The sequence below is a fragment of the Tripterygium wilfordii genome, chromosome 15 (genome assembly GCF_013401445.1).
Source record: "Tripterygium wilfordii isolate XIE 37 chromosome 15, ASM1340144v1, whole genome shotgun sequence".
NCBI classification, from domain to species: Eukaryota; Viridiplantae; Streptophyta; class Magnoliopsida; order Celastrales; family Celastraceae; genus Tripterygium; species Tripterygium wilfordii.
This window is the reverse complement of record NC_052246.1, coordinates 9,430,873-9,449,793: the sequence shown is the minus strand read 5'-3', so window position 1 is coordinate 9,449,793 and position 18,921 is coordinate 9,430,873. Positions and strand designations below refer to the sequence as shown.

General features: G+C 38.1%; 3 protein-coding genes and 1 pseudogene across 5 annotated transcripts; 2 read left to right on the top strand and 2 right to left on the bottom strand.

The window, feature by feature from the left end:
• Positions 1-220: 220 nt before the first annotated feature.
• Positions 221-3,793, bottom strand: LOC120016356 (pentatricopeptide repeat-containing protein At5g16860). Its single transcript, XM_038869094.1, has 2 exons — positions 1,000-3,793; positions 221-440 (listed from the first exon to the last, which is right to left on the bottom strand). Exon 1 carries the CDS (start codon positions 3,713-3,715, stop codon positions 1,232-1,234), a length of 2,484 nt encoding a protein of 827 aa, XP_038725022.1. The 5' UTR covers positions 3,716-3,793; the 3' UTR covers positions 221-440; positions 1,000-1,231.
• A 113-nt stretch (positions 3,794-3,906) lies between these two features.
• On the top strand, positions 3,907-6,887 carry LOC120016357 (transcription factor IIIA-like). Of its 2 annotated transcripts, none has more exons than XM_038869096.1 (6): positions 3,907-4,100; positions 4,308-4,442; positions 5,353-5,617; positions 5,806-6,041; positions 6,149-6,292; positions 6,403-6,887. In XM_038869096.1, the coding sequence occupies exons 1-6, from the start codon at positions 3,972-3,974 to the stop codon at positions 6,577-6,579; spliced, it is 1,086 nt and encodes a 361-aa protein (XP_038725024.1). In that variant the 5' UTR covers positions 3,907-3,971; the 3' UTR covers positions 6,580-6,887. The 2 variants fall into 2 exon arrangements, with proteins under 2 accessions (XP_038725024.1, XP_038725023.1); XM_038869095.1 differs by having other exon boundaries at positions 3,908-4,100; positions 5,353-5,638.
• Positions 6,888-7,346: 459 nt separating this feature from the next.
• On the bottom strand, positions 7,347-13,134 carry LOC120016358 (peptidyl-tRNA hydrolase 2, mitochondrial). Of its 2 annotated transcripts, XM_038869098.1 has the most exons (9): positions 12,927-13,134; positions 12,332-12,446; positions 11,605-11,865; positions 11,426-11,484; positions 10,078-10,137; positions 9,900-9,969; positions 9,076-9,145; positions 7,992-8,018; positions 7,347-7,680 (listed from the first exon to the last, which is right to left on the bottom strand). In XM_038869098.1, the coding sequence occupies exons 3-9, from the start codon at positions 11,806-11,808 to the stop codon at positions 7,631-7,633; spliced, it is 540 nt and encodes a 179-aa protein (XP_038725026.1). In that variant the 5' UTR covers positions 11,809-11,865; positions 12,332-12,446; positions 12,927-13,134; the 3' UTR covers positions 7,347-7,630. The 2 variants fall into 2 exon arrangements, with proteins under 2 accessions (XP_038725026.1, XP_038725025.1); XM_038869097.1 differs by lacking the exon at positions 12,332-12,446 and having other exon boundaries at positions 12,927-13,133.
• Positions 13,135-14,376: 1,242 nt separating this feature from the next.
• On the top strand, positions 14,377-18,208 carry LOC119979849 (annotated as a pseudogene).
• Positions 18,209-18,921: the final 713 nt, after the last annotated feature.

Below are 18,921 nucleotides of genomic sequence, written 5' to 3'. Positions count from 1 at the left end.
AAAAAAAACCGTCAAATGCCATCATTGAGGAGTGTATTTTATTTAAACATCAGAATGAGCCTAACATGTCCAAATGGCAAAAATCATAGACATGACACAATAACAACATAATTTTCTGCTTTAAAGATTGACTCTTTTCTGTATCATATTACACAGATGTACCAGACATTTTAGTCATTCAATAAAATGATAACAAAGGGGAGAGAGAATACCAGCAACATCAACCCAAGAAATGTCTGAGTTACGGGAAAAGAAACCAGAAACCTCAAGTGCGATTTCTTCAGTTGGGTAAGCCATAACAAGCCTAACATAAGGTCCTCCATTCTCATTCTCTCTGTCCACTATTCCGTGCATCGGGTGACTACTTCTCCGCTCCATAGAGTAGTCTACCATGACCAACATTCACATCACCATCATCCCCAAATCAACAGCCCTCAGTCCTGCCATCAACAACCATATGATATTTATCAAAAAAAAAAAAAAAATGACAACAACAACCACAATATGACACTGTCTGCAAATTTTGCTCCAAGAAAATTGGAAAATTGGAGAACTAATGATTTGGAAATCTGCAAGGACAAACAGGTTAGACTACAGAGCTTGTGGCTTTGTGGAAAGGGTGTGAGTCACACGCATCCAACACTTTGCATTGTACCTATCTTTCTTTTACTATATAGAAGTAGATGACAAAAGGCTTTACAACATGAGCATTGGTAGGCCATGGCCCACTTGAACCTACCACTTGAACCCTACAAGACAATTTGCAAGATAGAGCATTTCATGCTAGGCTACCAGCCCAGCAGGTCAAATTGTGGGCCTGGTATTATAAATTAAGCAGCTAAATTTATCAGACACAAGAGGCTAGGAGGCCAGAGGTCTTTTAAACCTCGCAATCAATGGGCTAGCAAAAATTATAAAAATACATACATATTTCCGATATCACAACTTGAAATGTAATTACACAATTATTTCAGAGTAATGACTCAAGAGTAAGCAAACCTTGAATCAATAGCACTTGACGTAGTGGTTGGTGATCATGGAAGTGTAGGTAAAAGCATTGCAGCAGCATCACCAGTAGCCTCTGCAGGAGCAGGATCCTTTTTTGAAATGATGGAAGCGACTTGAGTCTCTTAATATGATTTCATCGTCAATGATCATGAACCTTGAATCAATAGCACTTGACGTAGTGGTTGGTGATCATGGAAGTGTAGGTAAAAGCATTGCAGCAGCATCACCAGTAGCCTCTGCAGGAGCAGGATCCTTTTTTGAAATGATGGAAGCGACTTGAGTCTCTTAATATGATTTCATAGTCGATGATCATGGATATGTAGGTAAAAGCACTGTGGCAATCACCACAAACTCGCAAGTTCTTGGTGATTCGTATAGGCATCCCTGGAGGTGATGTTAGGATGCCAAAAGCAAGAGCTAACTTCTCACTATGCTCAAATAGAAGATCACCTTTCTCTTCATCATCCACATCATGAAGTGCAAAGCTTGTTTCTGGAACATACCCAAGGATTTTAATACGGTGAATTAAGTCAGCAAGGATCTCGCATATTTGCTGAAACTGTGGATGGGTCCTGTCTCCAACAAAGAAGGATGTGGTACCTTTCTTTCCTTGGACCCAACTGCAACCTGGCCTCTTCTTGATTCCTGTATGTTTCATTAAGGATCTGATCCTTGCCACATCTTTCCAACGCCTTGCACCGGCATATAAGTTTGAAAGCAATGTATAGGACCCATCATTCTCTGAATCCAATGCTACAAGTCGGTTTGCAGCATATTCCCCAAGTTCCACATTAGCGTGGATCCTACAACCATTGAGTAAAGCAACCCACACCAATGGTGTTGGTTCCATAGGCATTTCTTCAATAAGTTTCATAGCTTCATCCAATCGACCAGCACGACCAAAGAGATCAACCATGCAAGCATGGTGCTCAGCCCCAGGACTAACCCCAAACTCATTTTCCATGGCATTAAAGTATTCAATTCCCTGTTCAACCATTCCCGAATGACTGCAAGCATAGAGTAGAACAAGGAAGGTTACACCATCAGGCACCAGACCAGCTCTCCTCATCTCATCGAAAACCCAGAGAGCTTCTTTTCCACGGCCATGCATGCCATATCCAGTCATCAAAGATGTCCAAGAAATGGCATTACGCTGTTGCATGTTATCAAACACAACCCTTGCAGTATCGATATCTCCGGATTTGGAATACATATCAATGAGGCAATTGGAAACAAAATGCATCTGAGAACTATGCTGATTGCGTAACACATAAGCATGAATTTGTCTACCAAACCTTAAAGCAGATAGACGAGCACAAGCAATCAAGGCACAAGATATTGTAAAAGCATTAGGCTTCACATATTTTTCTTGCTTAAGCATCTGGGAAAATAACTCTAATGCATCATTGGCTTCCCCATGCTGAGCATAACCGCAAATCATGACAGTCCAAGTCACAACACTCCTATGATAAGGTGCAATAGAATCAAACATGGCACGAGCTACAATGGAACTTTTGCATTTTGCATACATGTCAATTAGGGCATTAGTCAACATAAGATCATTCCCTGGATCATTCCCATCTCTGTTCAAAATACATTTTATAGCATAGCAATGTGTCTCTTTCCCTTGAATTAATGCTCCAATAGCCGCACAACCAGAAAGAAGAGACACAAGGGTAACAACATTGGGCTCTGCCTTACAAAGCTGCATTTGCCTAAACACGTCAATTGCCTCGTATCCATGCTCCCTTTGAGCATACGGTGCAATAACAGCAGTCCATGTCACGACATTTAGCTCAATTCCATCCTTTCTCATCTTCTCTAACAATCCCAGGGCATCCTCAAATCTTCCAATCTGAGAATACCCAGTTACCATGGAATTCCAAGACACCACATCCTTGAACTGCATCCTCTCGAAGACCTTGCCCGCCTCGTCGATCATCCCACACTTTGCATACATGTCCACAAGCGCATTCCCTACAAAAACATCCTCAAACAAGCCATTCCTCAAAGCATAACCATGCACCTGTTTTCCCTTTAACCAATCACCAACAGCAGAGCACGCCGGTAGCACGTTAACTAGACTAACGGAATCAGGCCTACTCGTAGTATCACCCTTCATTCTACCAAACAATTGAAGTGCACTCCTTGAGTCCCCGCTTTGCACATGAGAGCTCACAATGGAATTCCACGAAACAACATCAATAACACCTCTCTCAATCATTTCATCGAACATCTTTCTCGCCTCATCCAACCCGCCACACCGACCATACATAGCGACCAGTGCATTACATACGAACACATTGGAATCAAACCCATTAACGCACACAACACCATGGATGGAAACCCCGTGACGGAAGGAGGGGATTTCACCACAAGCCTTAAATACAAAAGGGAAGGTGTGTCCATCAGGTTTCCAGCGAAGCCTTCGCATGGTGCAGAAAAGGTGAAGCACTTCGTAGTGGAAATCAAGGTGCACGGCACGTCGGATGAGGGCGTTCCACCAGAAGACCGCATCGGGGGAGGGGAGTAGGTGTCTCAGAAGCGAGAGGGCGTGGAGTGGAGCACTGAGGGCGACATAGGCAGCGATGAGGTTGGTGGAAAAATTGGGAAGGACGCCTTTGGCAAGGAGTTGTTGGTGAAGGATGTCGGCCTGAAATACAGTTTTGCACTGCCTTAGAAGAGTAGCGAAAGCGGCGACGGCCATGATGAATGAGTGGCGCGCGCATCTGAGACTTGAAAATGACGGTGTACGTTCAGTTCGCCACCTTCTGTACAGCTTTAGAGTTTAGAGACCTTTAGCTTAGTTTGATCACCCTGGCCCAAGAGGGTTATAAAGCCCGGCCCGGACCGGACCAAAACGTGAACGAATATATACCATATGCGACTATTAAAATGCAGTGCTGACCAACCAAACCAGATGAGCCAAGGATACTAGGGTTCATCTACCGCCGCGAAGAGCAATGGAAGACCTAGAATTAGATCCTGGGAGGCCGATTTTCAGAGACGTAAGACGTTATTACTGCGATTATTGTGGCATTTGTAGATCGAAGAAGTCTCTCATGAGCTCTCACGTCCTCACTCGTCACAAGGTTGTTTCTTCGACCTCCCCTTGTATTTCTATCAGTAGTACATGACTACATACGTCTGTATCTTTGTGGGTTAGGGTTAGTGTATCAGAAAATTTTGGTTTTTACAAGTCTTAGTTGGAAACATTGGCACATCGCATGGTAGTTTCGTATTGAGTTGGGCCTGCAGGATGCGAAGATAATTGCTTTTTTTGGTTTTCAATTTTTTAGGAAGAGATTGATAAAGAAAAAATCGATGGAGCTGGGGAGCCTGAGCGGGCGAAGTCCAATACTTGTGAAGAATGCGGCGCTAGTTTCAAAAAGCCTGCACACCTGAAACAGCATATGCAAAGTCACTCACTGGAGGTATATGCTTACACTGGTCAATTTGTGTTTCTACTTGGTCACTTCATTATTGTCCACAATATTTATAGCTGTTGTTGGGCCTGTTGGCCGTTTCCCATGTCTGCTATAGTTAAAGTATCTTAATGGGTATGAATATCTGCTAGTCTACAGGGGCCCCTGAAAAATTCTAGAGCAAGAGACCAGTTAAGGGGCTAAGCGCTGTTTTTTTTCCAACCATGGGTTTTTTTATACTTTCTTGTTTGAATGACTTCCCTTGTAGGGAGAAATGGTCACATTTTGAGTTAGCTTAGCTTATTGAATCTATTTGTACAGTTGGTCAATTAGTCAAGAAACGTCCTTGTATCTTTGTGAATAATTTGGATCAAGAGTTGATTGGTGGCTTGTAGATGGCAAATGTCTCCCTATTCGTTTTTGGTCATATGTTTTAAACTATTTTCTATGTAATCCTGGATTTTGTAATTTGAAAATGGATCATAAGTATTTGATGTTGTTGAAGATTTTGTACCATAGCTGCCTTTGAGTGGTCAATAAAACCATATTGCTGTTGTTTATTCCCTTGATTATTTGGCTGATGTTGCTGATCCTGTCTACCTCTCACTGCTTTTTCATTGACCTGCTATTTATTTATACTGTCATCATCTGAGGATTGATAGTTTTGCAGATATTGATGTTTAGTGTGAAGCATTGGATCCCATAGAAAGAACTCCAAAATGCAGAGGCTGTAAATTGTTACTTGAATGGACCAGTATCAGGGGGGAGACCTCCTGAGAAGCTCCTTCAAGTGAGCCTCAGTCACGCTTGGTTGAGTTGAGGTTGGGATTATTTGTATATACATTTAATCAGCTTAAGCATATTCATCCATCATATATTCTTGTTTCGAACTCTTGTTATACATTTGTATTTGTTACAGAGGCCATATGAATGTTCGGTTGAGGATTGCCACGCTAGTTACAGAAGGAAGGATCACTTGACTCGCCACTTTCTTCTGCACCAGGGGAAGCTCTTTGAATGCTCGACAGAAAACTGTGACAAGAAATTTGCTTTCCAAGGGAACATGACAAGGCATGTCAAAGAATTTCATAGTGATAATTCTTCCTTGGATGATGGAGGTCAAAAGCAGTACGTCTGTCAGGAGCCTGGGTGTGGGAAGTTGTTCAGATTTGCATCAAAGCTGTGTAAGCATGAGGAATCCCATGGCAAGTTCTTTTGCTTTTCAATTGTAATGAGATCATTATTTAGGAAGTTCTGTATTCTTTATACTATTTATGGTTTAATTTTCTCTAAACTAGGAGAATCGTGCTTCTGTTTAGAATACTGATCAGTTATCAGTGTGTTAACCTTCAATGATGCTTTGCACTTGCAGTTAAGTTGGAGTCAGTGGAGGCACTATGTTTAGAACCAGGTTGTATGAAACATTTCTCGAACATTAAGTGCCTTAAAGCCCATGTCCAGTCCTGCCACCAACACATCACCTGTGACATTTGTGGTATAAAGCATCTGAAAAAGAACATCAAACGACATCTCCGCATGCACGAGGGTGGTGTTTCATCAGAGAGAATAAAATGTCACTTCAAGGATTGTCTCCACACATTTTCAACTGTAAGCTGCTCTTCCTCTTACATCTCCAAAATATTTATTTGGCAATGGACACGTGCCCAGCAGATGAAATGTATATACGTTATACTTTTTTTATTTCATGTTTTCAGAAAACCAATCTTGCCCAGCATGTGAAGGCTGTCCACTTTGAAGTCAAACCTTTTACCTGTAGCTTTCCGGATTGTGGAATGAGATTCTCGTTCAAACATGTGAGAGATAACCATGAGAAAAACGGGCTTCATGTTTATACTCCTGTAAGTTTTGTACACAATTTAAATCATAGTTTCTCAAATATTTGGGTACCTATTTTCAGCATTGGTATGAGATGGACTCATACTTGGAATTTTAATTTCTTTCGGTTCAGGGTGATTTTGAAGAATCTGATGAGCAATTTCGGTCTAGACCTAGGGGCGGCCGTAAGAGAAAGTGCCCAACTGTGGAAATGCTAATCAGGAAAAGGGTCACCCCACCAAATCACATGGATCCTATAATGAATCACTTGTCCTCTTTGGAGGCAGAGCAGGATGAAATATCATCCTGATGGGAGACAAAAGTAAGATGAATACCCTGTATATTGTTCATGAATTGAGTTCCACGTCCATGTCTTTCTGCGGATTTACGTGCTACGTCTCTGGTGTGGTTATCTATGAAATTTGTGGGATTGCAAGCTACGTTCTATACTGTAGGCATTTTTTGTAAAATAGGTGGTGGTGCTTATTAGGGGCAATTTTTTTGTATAGAGTATATTTTAAATAAGTAGAGATGCGCTTGCTCTCAGACTTGATTTTCACTTTTTCCTGAAGTGAAATATCCTCCTTGTCTTAGTGGCAGTGAGGAAAATTGTTCCAACACCCTCTCAAGCAACTAAACTATGCCTAATCCCAAGTTCCCAACACCCTATGAAGCAAATTTATATTGTTTCTTGATCCTACATGCGCGACCTTATCAAGCAAATTTTATATTGTTTCTTGGTCCTACATGCGCCACCCTATCAAGCAAATTTTATATTGTTTCTTGATCCTACATGCCCCTTTTAAGGTGTAAGCTTTCGAGTTACATAAATAAAGGAATTTGGACCAACGCAAAACCAGAAACTTATCAACAGCAACATGCTCCTTGCTTGTTTTCTAATGGGTATCACAGTCTGTAACAGCAAACTGCGAAATGTTACCAGTAACTAGAAAGGATAGAGAACCATACAACGCAGAAAAGAACTGCCAACAAGCAACTAAAAGTAGAGAGCTTTATGAACACAACAAAGATGGACCTAGTTACTTCATCAACCTTATTAAGAAATCATAGTCGTTAGAGATGCCAAATCCATGCATATCATTAAAAAAATGATAACAGAATGATCTGAACGTTACATGCAAAATCAATTTTTGGTTGTGTTGAAAATCACTTGGAACAATATCGCGAAGGGCCAATACATAATTTTCGCCATAATCAGAAATAAAAGTTGAAAGAGGACCAAAGAAATGAACAATGACCTTTGGCTAAGGCCCTGCATAGAATGGATAACTAAGGTTCGTTTACTTTCTTTCATATGCTCAGCGGAACTCTCTGTGTCAAGGGTATGAAAGTTAACTGCACTACAAAAGCTTAAGTCCACCTGTTACATCATCAACCACTTCAACAGGTCCTGCACATGTTTAGAAAATAAATCAATATGATGGAAGAAGAGCATGCGAGGAAGCAAAAAAAGAAAAAGGAGAGAATATAACTTCATTGGCAAAACAAAAAAGTCCCGAATGACATGCAAGTTATTCCAACACAATTTCAGGCAGACAAAATATGTTCGATGCAGTAACAGAGTTTCCTATTCACCCAAGTAAAAACAGCATGCCGCATGCTCGACTTAAACCATGGACAGTTTACTTTGAAATTTATGTCAAAATCTGTTTAGGCTTTGCAGTCCATGGCTTCAACTTGTATCAAAGAACAGAAACTTACCAAGAATCGCCATGACCGTCCTTGAATCTGAAAGAGCATCAAAGAATAAGTCTTGGTGTTAAGACTGACCATACATATTTTTCAATTAAAAGGTGAATTATGTACCGTGCTTGAAAATGCTATGTGCCATAATTAAGCAAGATCTGTATAATATTTCAAAAAGAATAAACATAAAAACAATAATAATATTTCAGATCAGAAATTCCGTTTCTTTTGGAATGCATAATGTCTAATGAGACTGAAACTTCTTTTCTCTAATGATCTGTATATGCCTGAAGCTGAAGCCAGAACTTCTCAAAATTTCAGCGTAGCAGAATGGCGTCATTCAAGTGAACATCCCAGGGTCTCTCATTTTTTTTTTATTTTGGGATAAGAAAACTGTATGAAAGGGCAACAAGTGGCAGTGGGTGTCACCCAGGTACAAAGCATAGCTTCCCAGGGTCCTTATTCATTAATCAGAGGCAGAGCAAACAATAACACATCTTCATACTAAGCAACTTTTACCTCAAGTCATATTCACAATGCTTTCCACTGTCTGACAATGGCTTCACAACATCATTAACTTTGTAATATATATGTTTTTCCTTCAGAAAATACGGAATAGAGAAGGGGACAATAATTAGCTGCTTAATAAGCTTTTAAAAGAGTTTTTATGGAGTCGTGAAGACACTGCTTAAGCTGAAAATTAAAAATCAGGAATGGGATGACTGGTTTGGCCCTAGTTTGTATCAGATTTGACCAGTTCTTAAAACGGGGCGTAAATATGTCACAGAAAAGAGCCACTCATATATTTAGCTGGTTGAATGAGCCATTCTGGTATTATTCTTTAAAATTTGTTACTCACTTCTGCTTCCAGGACTCAGAGCTATGGTGACTATTGAACAATGAGCATTTGGCAACAATTTAGCACATCATAGAATGAAGTAGATTTTATCTTTGAAAATTCATTTTGATAAAAAAAGTTCCTTAAAAATCGCAAATGCACAGCCCCCAAACAACTACTCTGCAGTCTTGAATAGCGATTTTGCTCAATCAATCAACCCAAGAAAAATGATAATCAGGAGAAATTAACTTCGCAACTTACTTGGTGCTATCTGTGTTCTCCCAGCATCAATTGTGATATGAGTTGGTAATTTAAGTGATTTCGCTCTATCCTGTCAAAGTTGAGATAACTTCAGGAGTAATATGACATGATAAATAAGCCTGGATAGCCGTAGTAAGTGTAGCAGACATATAAGAACGACACCAAGACAAAGTATATGTTAGACTAAACTTAAATGGCATTTCTCCACACCATTAAGCTTTAAAGGGGGGGAATGAGCAATTACGCTTTAAATAATAAGACGAGTGCCATCGAAATTGGACAAGGGATCACATAGTAGCCTATCGTTCAAGTTGACACCATATATGAAGTACAAACTGATGCTCATGCATTTCATCGACTAATCTTAAATGACATTTCTCCACATCATTGAGCTTTAAATGGGGGAATGAGAAATTACGCTTTAAATAATAAGACAAGTGCAACAAAATCGGACGAGGAATCACAAAGTAGCCTATCGTTCAAGTTTACACCATATATGAATTACAAAATGAATGCTCATGCAAATGAAATGCTAAAAGCAAGAGATAACAATGTGCAAGAAAATTTAGCCAGCCACTCCCCATTCCAGTTTAAAACATTCAGTGAAAGAGGAAATTTGAGACCAGGGAACCTGGTGGTACCGTGGTAAGTGAATGAGTGTGTGAGCCTGCTTTCTTTTTTCTTTGTGTGTGTGTGTGTGTGTGTGTGTGTGTGAGTGAGTGAGTGAGAGAGACAGAGAGAGAGAGATGCTCAACTATAGAATTGCAACTATCAATATAGCACATGCTTAATCCCTATCATAACATTCTCTAAATCATACTAACTTGTAGAGCCAGCATTTCCTCCTCACTTTCAATTTTCACAACCACCTTTGGTTGAGCAGACATCTCCCACCTGCATAGACATAAATTTATAATTGAAAACAATAAACATGAGCCTAAGCTAAACGCCTAAACCATAAGTTTTGAGAGAACATTATTTCAGTTTAGCATGAGGCTGTACCTGTTTAATGCTTTTGGAGCCCGATAAAGTATCTTCTTATAGAGACCTAAAGTTGCATGACTAACCAACAAAGGTAACAAATAAATCATAAATTAGAACAAAGAAAAATTGAATACCAAAATAGTTGAAATTACATAATAAGTAATGAAGGAGTGTCAACGTTAAAAGTTTAACAGAGGGAAACAGGAGCAAGAGAGTATGCGGCAAAGGCATTATAAACTCGAATGATCTAAAAATGGAAAGTTCTTGACCATGTAATCGTAGAGACATCAAATTAATTATTAAATCATTTATGACACACACACAGCCCATCCCACTGACTTCATTAAACACAAAATTTATTTTCAGTTTCTACTTTTGGTGCAAATCAGTGTTTTGGGTTCAAACTGCTGATAGAACTGTGTCATTCATATAAAAAAACACAAGAAGGCAACGTTAAATACAGGAGAAGAAAATACAAGTACACACGTTATAAAGTTTCCAGGCTGGCTCTTGAAGCCAAGCCACAAATGAGTCTCACCCAGTGTAGAGTCAAGAAGAACAAATTTACAAGTCTTAAGCAATGACTTCTCTCAATGATCTATTAATCACACAGCATGTGTTTAGATATATATTGTGTTATTGCTTTAAGCATCCACCAAAGGAAATAAAAACCCACTGCTGAAATTCCATCTACATTTATGTTCAAAAAAAAAGCCATATCTTATCATAAACTTTTATCCTAGCTCGGAAGCAACACAACAACCCATAAATCCTAAAAAATCTCTAAAGCCTCTACATATTAGATTTACATGACTCGAAGCATCTTATTATGATTGAAATTCCAAGGGTCTCCTATTTATTAGTTACGAACTCCAGCATTATATGCCCCATAAAACTCAGCCCAAGTACTGACCTCTTACAAATAGATCAACAAGGTCTAGAATTCCATTTAGGGTCCATTTTATTTTGAGGAAAATGTTTTTCCCCATTTTTATCTTAAAGTATTCCTTGGACTTTCATGTCTTCCTTTTAATAAAACAATGGATAACAATGATTTTTCCAAGAGCAGGATTTCCTAGAAACAAACAGAGCCTTAACAATATTCCATTTCACTTACAAATATACATTTTTTGGATTGGCACCAGTTTCAAACTTGACATATTGGTTAATGACCAACTCTTCCTCCAAAAAGTAAACACCAAGTAACATACTTTCTTTATTTCAGAATTTAATATAACTTTATTTCAACAAAGAAGACCCTATTCATTTAAGACACACATCCTTGAGAAAATATACGAAATTACAGCAAAGAAGCATAGGAAACAGTAAACACTATTTAGGATACGAAAAAGAAACCCACAGGTACCTGCACTGAGCAGCAATTTTCCCCTTACCCATCTTAAGATCATTTCTAACAACTAAAACCTGCAAAAAGTACGAAGAAATCACATATATCAAATTCATTTAACAAATCCCAATGATGGAACAAAGGGACCAAAGGGATTGGAAGAAATTCTGAAAGAGAGATATGGAGAAAACTGTCACCATTTTGAAATCTTCAAGAATGTCAGCCAGAATTTCGATCTCAAGGGGTTCTCTAAGCTTATTCTTTTTCTTCCCAGAAACTTCAATGTCCTTACCTATTCTTGTTGAGAGAAAAGTATAAGCAGGATGACGTGTTCCGATGCAATATCCCAAAGCAAGGCAGCCTGCCCCGACTATGATGGTGCTTAGCCATGTCCAGACCATGTTATCCAAACCCAAACAAAAAATTCTCACCAGCTCAAATTCCCAGTAAAAATCCACCTTGAAGCAGAAAGCAAATCATATTGGATGCCATAAAACTTACTGGAACTTTCAGATCAATTTATAGAAACATTATCTTTGTATGAACTACCTTGTTCGAGTTTCCATACAAATTAATGACAAGAACCATACAAATAAAATGGGTGAACAATTGCTAATCACAAGTCTCAAGTCTCCCGTAGTGGAGACAGGATCAGGGAAGGCAAGATGTACAGATCCATTTTCCAAACCAGCACACAGCAAAGATGCTATTTCCAGAAACTGAAATCATGATTTTGAGTTTGTAATGAAGCAACTTTACACAAGGCCAAGGCTTGCCCTTTAGAACCATAAGAATTAAGAATAGTACCTTCTTGTTCAAATGAGTGAATGGCAAGTATTATAATAATTACCAGAACAATGAAGGAGGAAGAAAACAATCAGATTCTACTCGATTTTCAATGACACTGCAACAACTAGATCAAACCTTAAATACTCTGAGAAATGTGGTCAGCTATCACATTATGACCTACACAACCTCAACCATCCTAATAAAATTGAAAAGGCCGTGCAATCAGCTAAAGGGGCTCAGTGTTTCTCCCCTGTGTAAACGTCACAAAGAAAAATGCTCCATGAGAATGAGAGAGACAAAAACATAGTGAAAAGAGTTCTATAAGGTAACAAAAACAGTGATAAAGGTTGAGCTAGAACACTATATCATCCATAAATGTGATTTGCGGCTACTGGAAAAACAAAGATCTCCGAAGCACATTCAAACATACCCACATTACACCAAGTGGATAGTCAAATTGGCATTAAACTGGACCACTACATTTCACTTTATACAACACTTTCATTGACAAAATATTACCCAGATGCTTCAAAATACAAATTGATTGACATTCATGTTGATAAAAAAAAAAAGTCTTAATTTTGATTTCTCACCTCTTAATTATACACTTAAAAAGGGTTCACATTATCGATAGTTTACATAGTTGTTTCCGTTCCTACCAATCGCATAATCGCCTTTGCTTCTTCGGAAGAAAAAACAATGGAATCGAAAACAGGCAAGATGGGCATACCTGAATTCGACAGTGTTGACTATTGAGGGAAATTGATGGGAAGCGTAAAAATAATGGGATAGACAGGCAGGATGGGCTTGGAGCTCTTCTTCTTCCCCTAGGCTTTTACAACAGTTGATTTTAGAAATGGAGACTGTATCAGAAGGAGCGCCTCCGTTTCTCCTCCCTTACTGGGTTTTCAGGCTCTTTCTTTAGTCTTTTTACCTGTAATTGCATTTAACTGTAACTGAACGCTGGTGGGTGAGATGAAAGTGGCTGGGCCATCAGCGGGCAGCCCGTTATAGGCCCGGCTCATTTAATAAGGGAGCCAAACTTCGGCCTATTTTGAAGCTTGTTTTGTTAAACGAGGCAAGCCTGAGTTTGAATAAGTCAATATAAGTATACATTAGGTATGTACTAATATAATTGGCATAACGGTTGTGTTGATTTTCAACGTTAACGATTAAGTTGTGAAAAAAAAACTGAGCTTAAAACTCTAAAATAAGCTGTGAAGTGTTTGGTAAAGTTGTTAATGGTTAAGATGTGTAAAATATATTTTATTTGTATTATTATTAATTTATAAGTATAATATATTAGGTGAAAGTTGTAATTAATTTAATTTATAAATAATAATTTGAATAGTATAATTGTTAACTTATAATTATAATTGTTATTTTATAAGTATATTTATTATTTTTTTAATATAATTATTAATATATTATTAACTTATAAGTATAATTGTCTAAATATAATATGAATATAGAGTATTTAATATAAAGGCTGGGACCACACAAGAAAAAATAAAAATAAAAAAAGCAAATCTACAGCTTTTAGATGTGAGACCTATGCCTTTTTGTCGTCGATCCCACAAAAAGCTATGAATCACTCAAGAAAAAAGCTCCTTTTTCTTTGAGGATGGTACCGTCCCTTTTTACGGGTGGTACCACCATACTTTTTGATGTGTTTGGCGTAGCAGGCCGTGAAAACGGGTTTGCTAGTGGGACCACCTTCACCAAACGGGGCACAAAATAAATATTCAAACTAAACTACTATAATCATCCAAACTACTTAATCCAAACATTCAAACTAAACTATTACAATCAAAGTTACTACAATTCCAAATTACTTAATCCAAGCGTCCAAACATAACTCAAGTATCCAAAATAAACAAGTTTAATAAGGTCAAAGTTATATCACCCCAATATCCAAAATAGACAAGTTCAATACCCCAAGCATCATAAAAAAATTCAACCAAATATGGTTACATCACTTGGTGCTCCTTCTTCATCATCACAATCATCAAGAATATTTTAAATTGTGCGTCGATCCATTGGTAATTTTTTGATGAACCTTAGTTGCACCTCATTATTTGTTGAGTACACTCCACTCTAAATAAATCCCATTTAAAATTAAAACAATTATGAGCTCATCCCATTTTCTTTTTTTTTTTTAATTTTGCCACTTGCACCCCATGTACAAACCTGCAACTCTTGCTCCTCTCCGGCTTGATTCCTCGTCTACCTCCTCCTCAGGGGACAAGTCCCGCAACCTTGCCTCGTCCAATCCCTTCTCATCCATTGTTCGCCTCCTTTTTAGTGGCATTTTGAAGCCTCTGCAGATGTTCGGTCAGTTCCTTGGCCCCAAGCGTGTGATGCTCTCCTCCAACTCTAGGCCTTCATCTTCGTCTCTGGCGACGGGAGTGAGGACGACGGGGACATGGATCAGAGCGTGGTGACCCATCACTCTCCCACACAAGTTTTGAAGAATTTCAATGAGATTCGGTTCTTGTGCATTGAGCTACCAAGTGGGGAATTGGGGATTGATTATGGGGTTTTGTTGAAATGGAGGGCTGATTTTGGATCTACCCTTGATAATTGTGTGAATCTTGGTGCTGCGTTTGTCGTCAACAATGGACCCGCCAAGAACAATAACTCTATTGACAATGTGTCTGATGGGTTGTGTGTCAATAGCAATGGAGTTAATGGTGCCCTAGCTGATGATAATGAAAGCATACCAAAGTCTTTCTACACCAATGGTGGTCTAAAACTGTGGGTGGTTTGGACGATCAGCTCGATGATAGTTGCCTCCGCCAGACATTATTTGTTGCAGACGATAATTGCAGAGCATAAGACGCTTGATAGCTTGGTGTTGACGGACATTGATGGTCAAGGAGTGTTGTGCATGAATAGGGAGCAGCTTAAGGAGTTGAGGGTAAGGACGAAGAGTTGTTAGGCGGGGTGTGTATAGATGAGGGTTTTTTGTTGATTTTAGCGTGTACTTAGTAAAAAATGGGGTACAAATAAGATTCATGAATTTTTTTGATGAAGAACCTAACACCAAAAACATATTACAAAATAAGAAAATACTTAATTAAATAACTTTCAACTAGTTTACATATTAATTTTACATACCTCTATTTGTAGAAATTTCATTCCATAACCAATTTTGAGCACACATCAATGCCTCTACTGTCTTCGCATGAAGTTTACTAGGGTGTGGACTCAACAATTGACCACTAGTTTTGAAGGCAGGCTCTGAAGCAACTGTAGACACCGGAATGGCTAGAATATCTTATGAAATACGTTGCAAAGTGGGATACTTGGATCCATTATTTTTCCACCAAGCCAAGATATCAAAATCATTAGACCGAGGCAATACATCATCGTCAAGAGAGTTTTTCTACTTTTAACAAATTGGCCAAAGCTTGCAAGAGAGTCTTTCTTGGTCACATTTGTTATACCAGATAATGTTTGAGAAGAGTCGCCATCCTTGTCCATATTTTGGGAAATGTATTCACACATCAAATCCTCACAAATTACATTAATCCTCCTAATTTGATCATCTACCTCATCACCATAAATCATAGGAAAATAGAATTTCAACAACATCATCTTCTATCTAGGATATAAGACGGTTGCAACACCCATGATCCCACTAATGACATTCCAAAAACTATTAAAATTTTCAAACATATGAAATGTCATTTCCTTAATCATAGCATTACCCGTGGCCATAAATTTTGAAGGTTCAACCGATTCACCCGAAGGGTCAAGGGTTGAACTGCATATTTTATTTAAATAATTTATAAATAATAACACTATTATAAAAAAATCTAAACATCAGTATATATGTAATAATCAAATATTCACATTTACATAAGTCAAATATTGACAAAATTAGTTAAATAGTTAATAAATCAAAGAATAAAGTCAATAAACCTATCAAAGATTCAAAATAACAAGTACTCAAGTGAATAAATCAACTAATCAAGTCCGGTTCAAGCGTCCAAAACTTAAAATCCAGTTCATATCAAGTGAATAAAAAGTCTAGCACTCCAAGTCTCAAACAATCCAACTATGAAATTACCAACCAGAAAGTGACAAACAATATAAAGTCAAATGCTCAAATTAATAAAACAACTCAAAGTGCCCAAATGCCAACACTCCAATTCATCCAAAAAAATTGTTAGGTTGCTTGTTGCTTCTTCCATAATCAAATCCAAATGTATTAGTCACCACATTAGAATATTCAACTCTATCTCGAGGTGGATTAGGTTACTCGGTGTTTCTTCCATAATCAAATCCAAATGTATTAGTCATCACATTAGAAACTTCAACTCATCTTGAGGTGGATCCATCTCATCTCCTTCATCATCCATTTCTTATCCTTCAAGAGTTGGAAATTCATATACGTTAGAAGATGTAACCCCATTAAGAGATCAAAACAACAACTCAAAAAAAATCTATTAAGGAGAGCAAAAAGAAAAGGCAAACACCACATACAGGAGATCAAAACATGGTTGAAAATAGACATTCTTGTAGATTGTTTGATTTGTCCAAAACAAAGAGTATGATAGAAATATAAAATGACTAAGATATCAAAACAGGGTTGAAAATGCAACCAGAGATATAATTCAATAAAAGACAATATCTTCTTTCAATGTTAGGCTCCTTTAAAAATTTAAAAACTGGAGGAATTACTTAAAACACTCATCAACTTTAGAGACTTTCGGGAAGAAAGCCGATTTGGTAAGAGTTTTAACAACAACTTTCATAATATCTCCAGGCACCTCTTCGGATATCACAATGGCAAATCTTGGATGAAATCGTGGGTAGCAAAATATTATGGAAACACCAGTAAAACCAATTCCATCTTGAGAATAAGAGAATAATTATCCTTTACAGAAACCCCTACACAGGTAGACCCTAGTCGATAAAGAGAATAAGATAACTGTAAGATACATTGATGATTCATATACAGATTGATTGATTCAAGGAAGACGAACCTGAAATGGAGAATAAAAGGGCAGAGTCATTCCGTCTTTATCAAGAAGCATAGTGCTTCATCTCAAAGAAGAACTTGGACTGGAATAGGATATGTCATGGGGTATCTCTTTGTAAAGAAAATGTCTGCAATAATAGAAATTGTCAAAAAGTTTAATACTCACTTAATAGCCTTTAAAAGCTAGACGAATTATCACATTAAATGTATGCATGATGTATAAGGTGGAAATGCAATTTATGCAGGGTAGATGGATCGTGAAAGAATGTTATGATCGTGACTCGTGAGACACTACCTATACCTGAATGGGTTAATAGGGAACACAAACGTGGGCAGTACTTTGCTGGGTGCCGACTACCTTGATACTAGTGTATGAGAATGTGAATGGATGATGAAAGTATGGATGACTAATAAAGTAATTATAAGAGAATGCTGGACTCGTAAGACACTATCTATTTCCGAGTGGATAAATAAGGGACATGAGTGTATGTAATGCTCTTTGGGTAGCATCTATCATCACATAAGTATGTATGAGGTGCGGGATGATAAGGTGAATGTATGGTGTGATAATGTATGATGTATTATGCATGAATTATAGATATGGCATGAAAAAAAAAGCCAAATGTGAAACACGACCTATTTCCGAGTGGCAAATAGGGAAAATAGGCGTATGTAGTTCATGTGTAACAATGTTTATTAGGATACGAATATGAACGAGAATAAAGGATGAGTGAAAATGAATGTATGAATGCATGAATAATAGATACCGTCCAATTTTCATCTTCATGATGAATTCAATAGTCATCAAAGTGTTTTTCCTTTTTATGCAGTTAATCTACATGATGGTGATTGGGTTTAGAATATACTTACTTGAGTGGGAGATAGCTGGAAGTGGATCCAAACTCATACCTTGCGCTTCTTCCTTTTGTGACTCCTTTCTTCTTACTCCCTCCGCCTCGTCTTTCTTCTACGCCGAGCCTTTCCTTTCTCTATTGTCAAAATCTCTAGCCTTGATCCTATGAATTCAAAGAGAATCCTTGAAAGGAAGTTTGGTATTGATGCCAAAAAGGTCCCCCCCCCCAATAAAAGAAGAAGAGCTCCTTCTCCCTAGTATGTCCTCCGCCCATATGCACTTGCCAATCTATCTTTTTTGTCCCCTCCCTTTCCTTTTTTCCTGCCTTCTCGGCCTTGGCACTTCCTCATGTCACGTGGTCATATCTTGAGGGTTGGCGGGAAACATTTCTTCATGGAGAAAGAAATAAGGGAATTTGGGTTTTAACCTTTTGTTTTGGGAACTGGGTTATGCGATGGGCCTGGCCTAATTTTGAGGAAACGGGCTCTAAAGGTTTCTAGAGCGACTCGTAGCGCCCTGTATGTCGTGAGCCAATCCGAGGCCCAGGGGTAGGTAGCTCATGTGAGCCAGAGAAAAATTATCTACTACACGATAGCAAATCACTCTACAGGATACTAATCTCCCTCAATGAACTCACCAAAAAAGGAAAATCAAAAGAAGGGATGAGCTATAAAATCTAGTAGGGGTAAATACCCGTCCAAAATTTGGATATCTATGAGACAGATACCCGAGTGAGAAAAATATCAAACATGAATTTCTTTTTGTTTTGTCCTCATATCACTATGATCATAATTAATTATCTGTCCTATAAAAGTTAAGTAGATCAAATCATCCATGGTCATAGGTAACATACTAAAATAGCAAATTTTAGTCCATCACTTC

What these genes read in the sequence shown, in the direction of transcription:
- LOC120016356 (XM_038869094.1), bottom strand. Translation starts at nt 3,715, where the DNA reads ATGGCCGTCGCCGCTTTCGCTACTCTTCTAAGGCAGTGCAAAACTGTA.
- LOC120016357 (XM_038869095.1), top strand. Translation starts at nt 3,972, where the DNA reads ATGGAAGACCTAGAATTAGATCCTGGGAGGCCGATTTTCAGAGACGTA. An exon ending in GTCTCCACACATTTTCAACT is followed by an intron (nt 6,042 to 6,148) that starts GTAAGCTGCTCT and finishes TCATGTTTTCAG; the next exon opens with AAAACCAATCTTGCCCAGCA. An exon ending in GGCTTCATGTTTATACTCCT is followed by an intron (nt 6,293 to 6,402) that starts GTAAGTTTTGTA and finishes CTTTCGGTTCAG; the next exon opens with GGTGATTTTGAAGAATCTGA.
- LOC120016358 (XM_038869098.1), bottom strand. Translation starts at nt 11,808, where the DNA reads ATGGTCTGGACATGGCTAAGCACCATCATAGTCGGGGCAGGCTGCCTT. An exon ending in TTCTTGAAGATTTCAAAATG is followed by an intron (nt 11,485 to 11,604) that starts GTGACAGTTTTC and finishes TACTTTTTGCAG; the next exon opens with GTTTTAGTTGTTAGAAATGA. An exon ending in GAGAACACAGATAGCACCAA is followed by an intron (nt 8,019 to 9,075) that starts GTAAGTTGCGAA and finishes ATGCTCTTTCAG; the next exon opens with ATTCAAGGACGGTCATGGCG.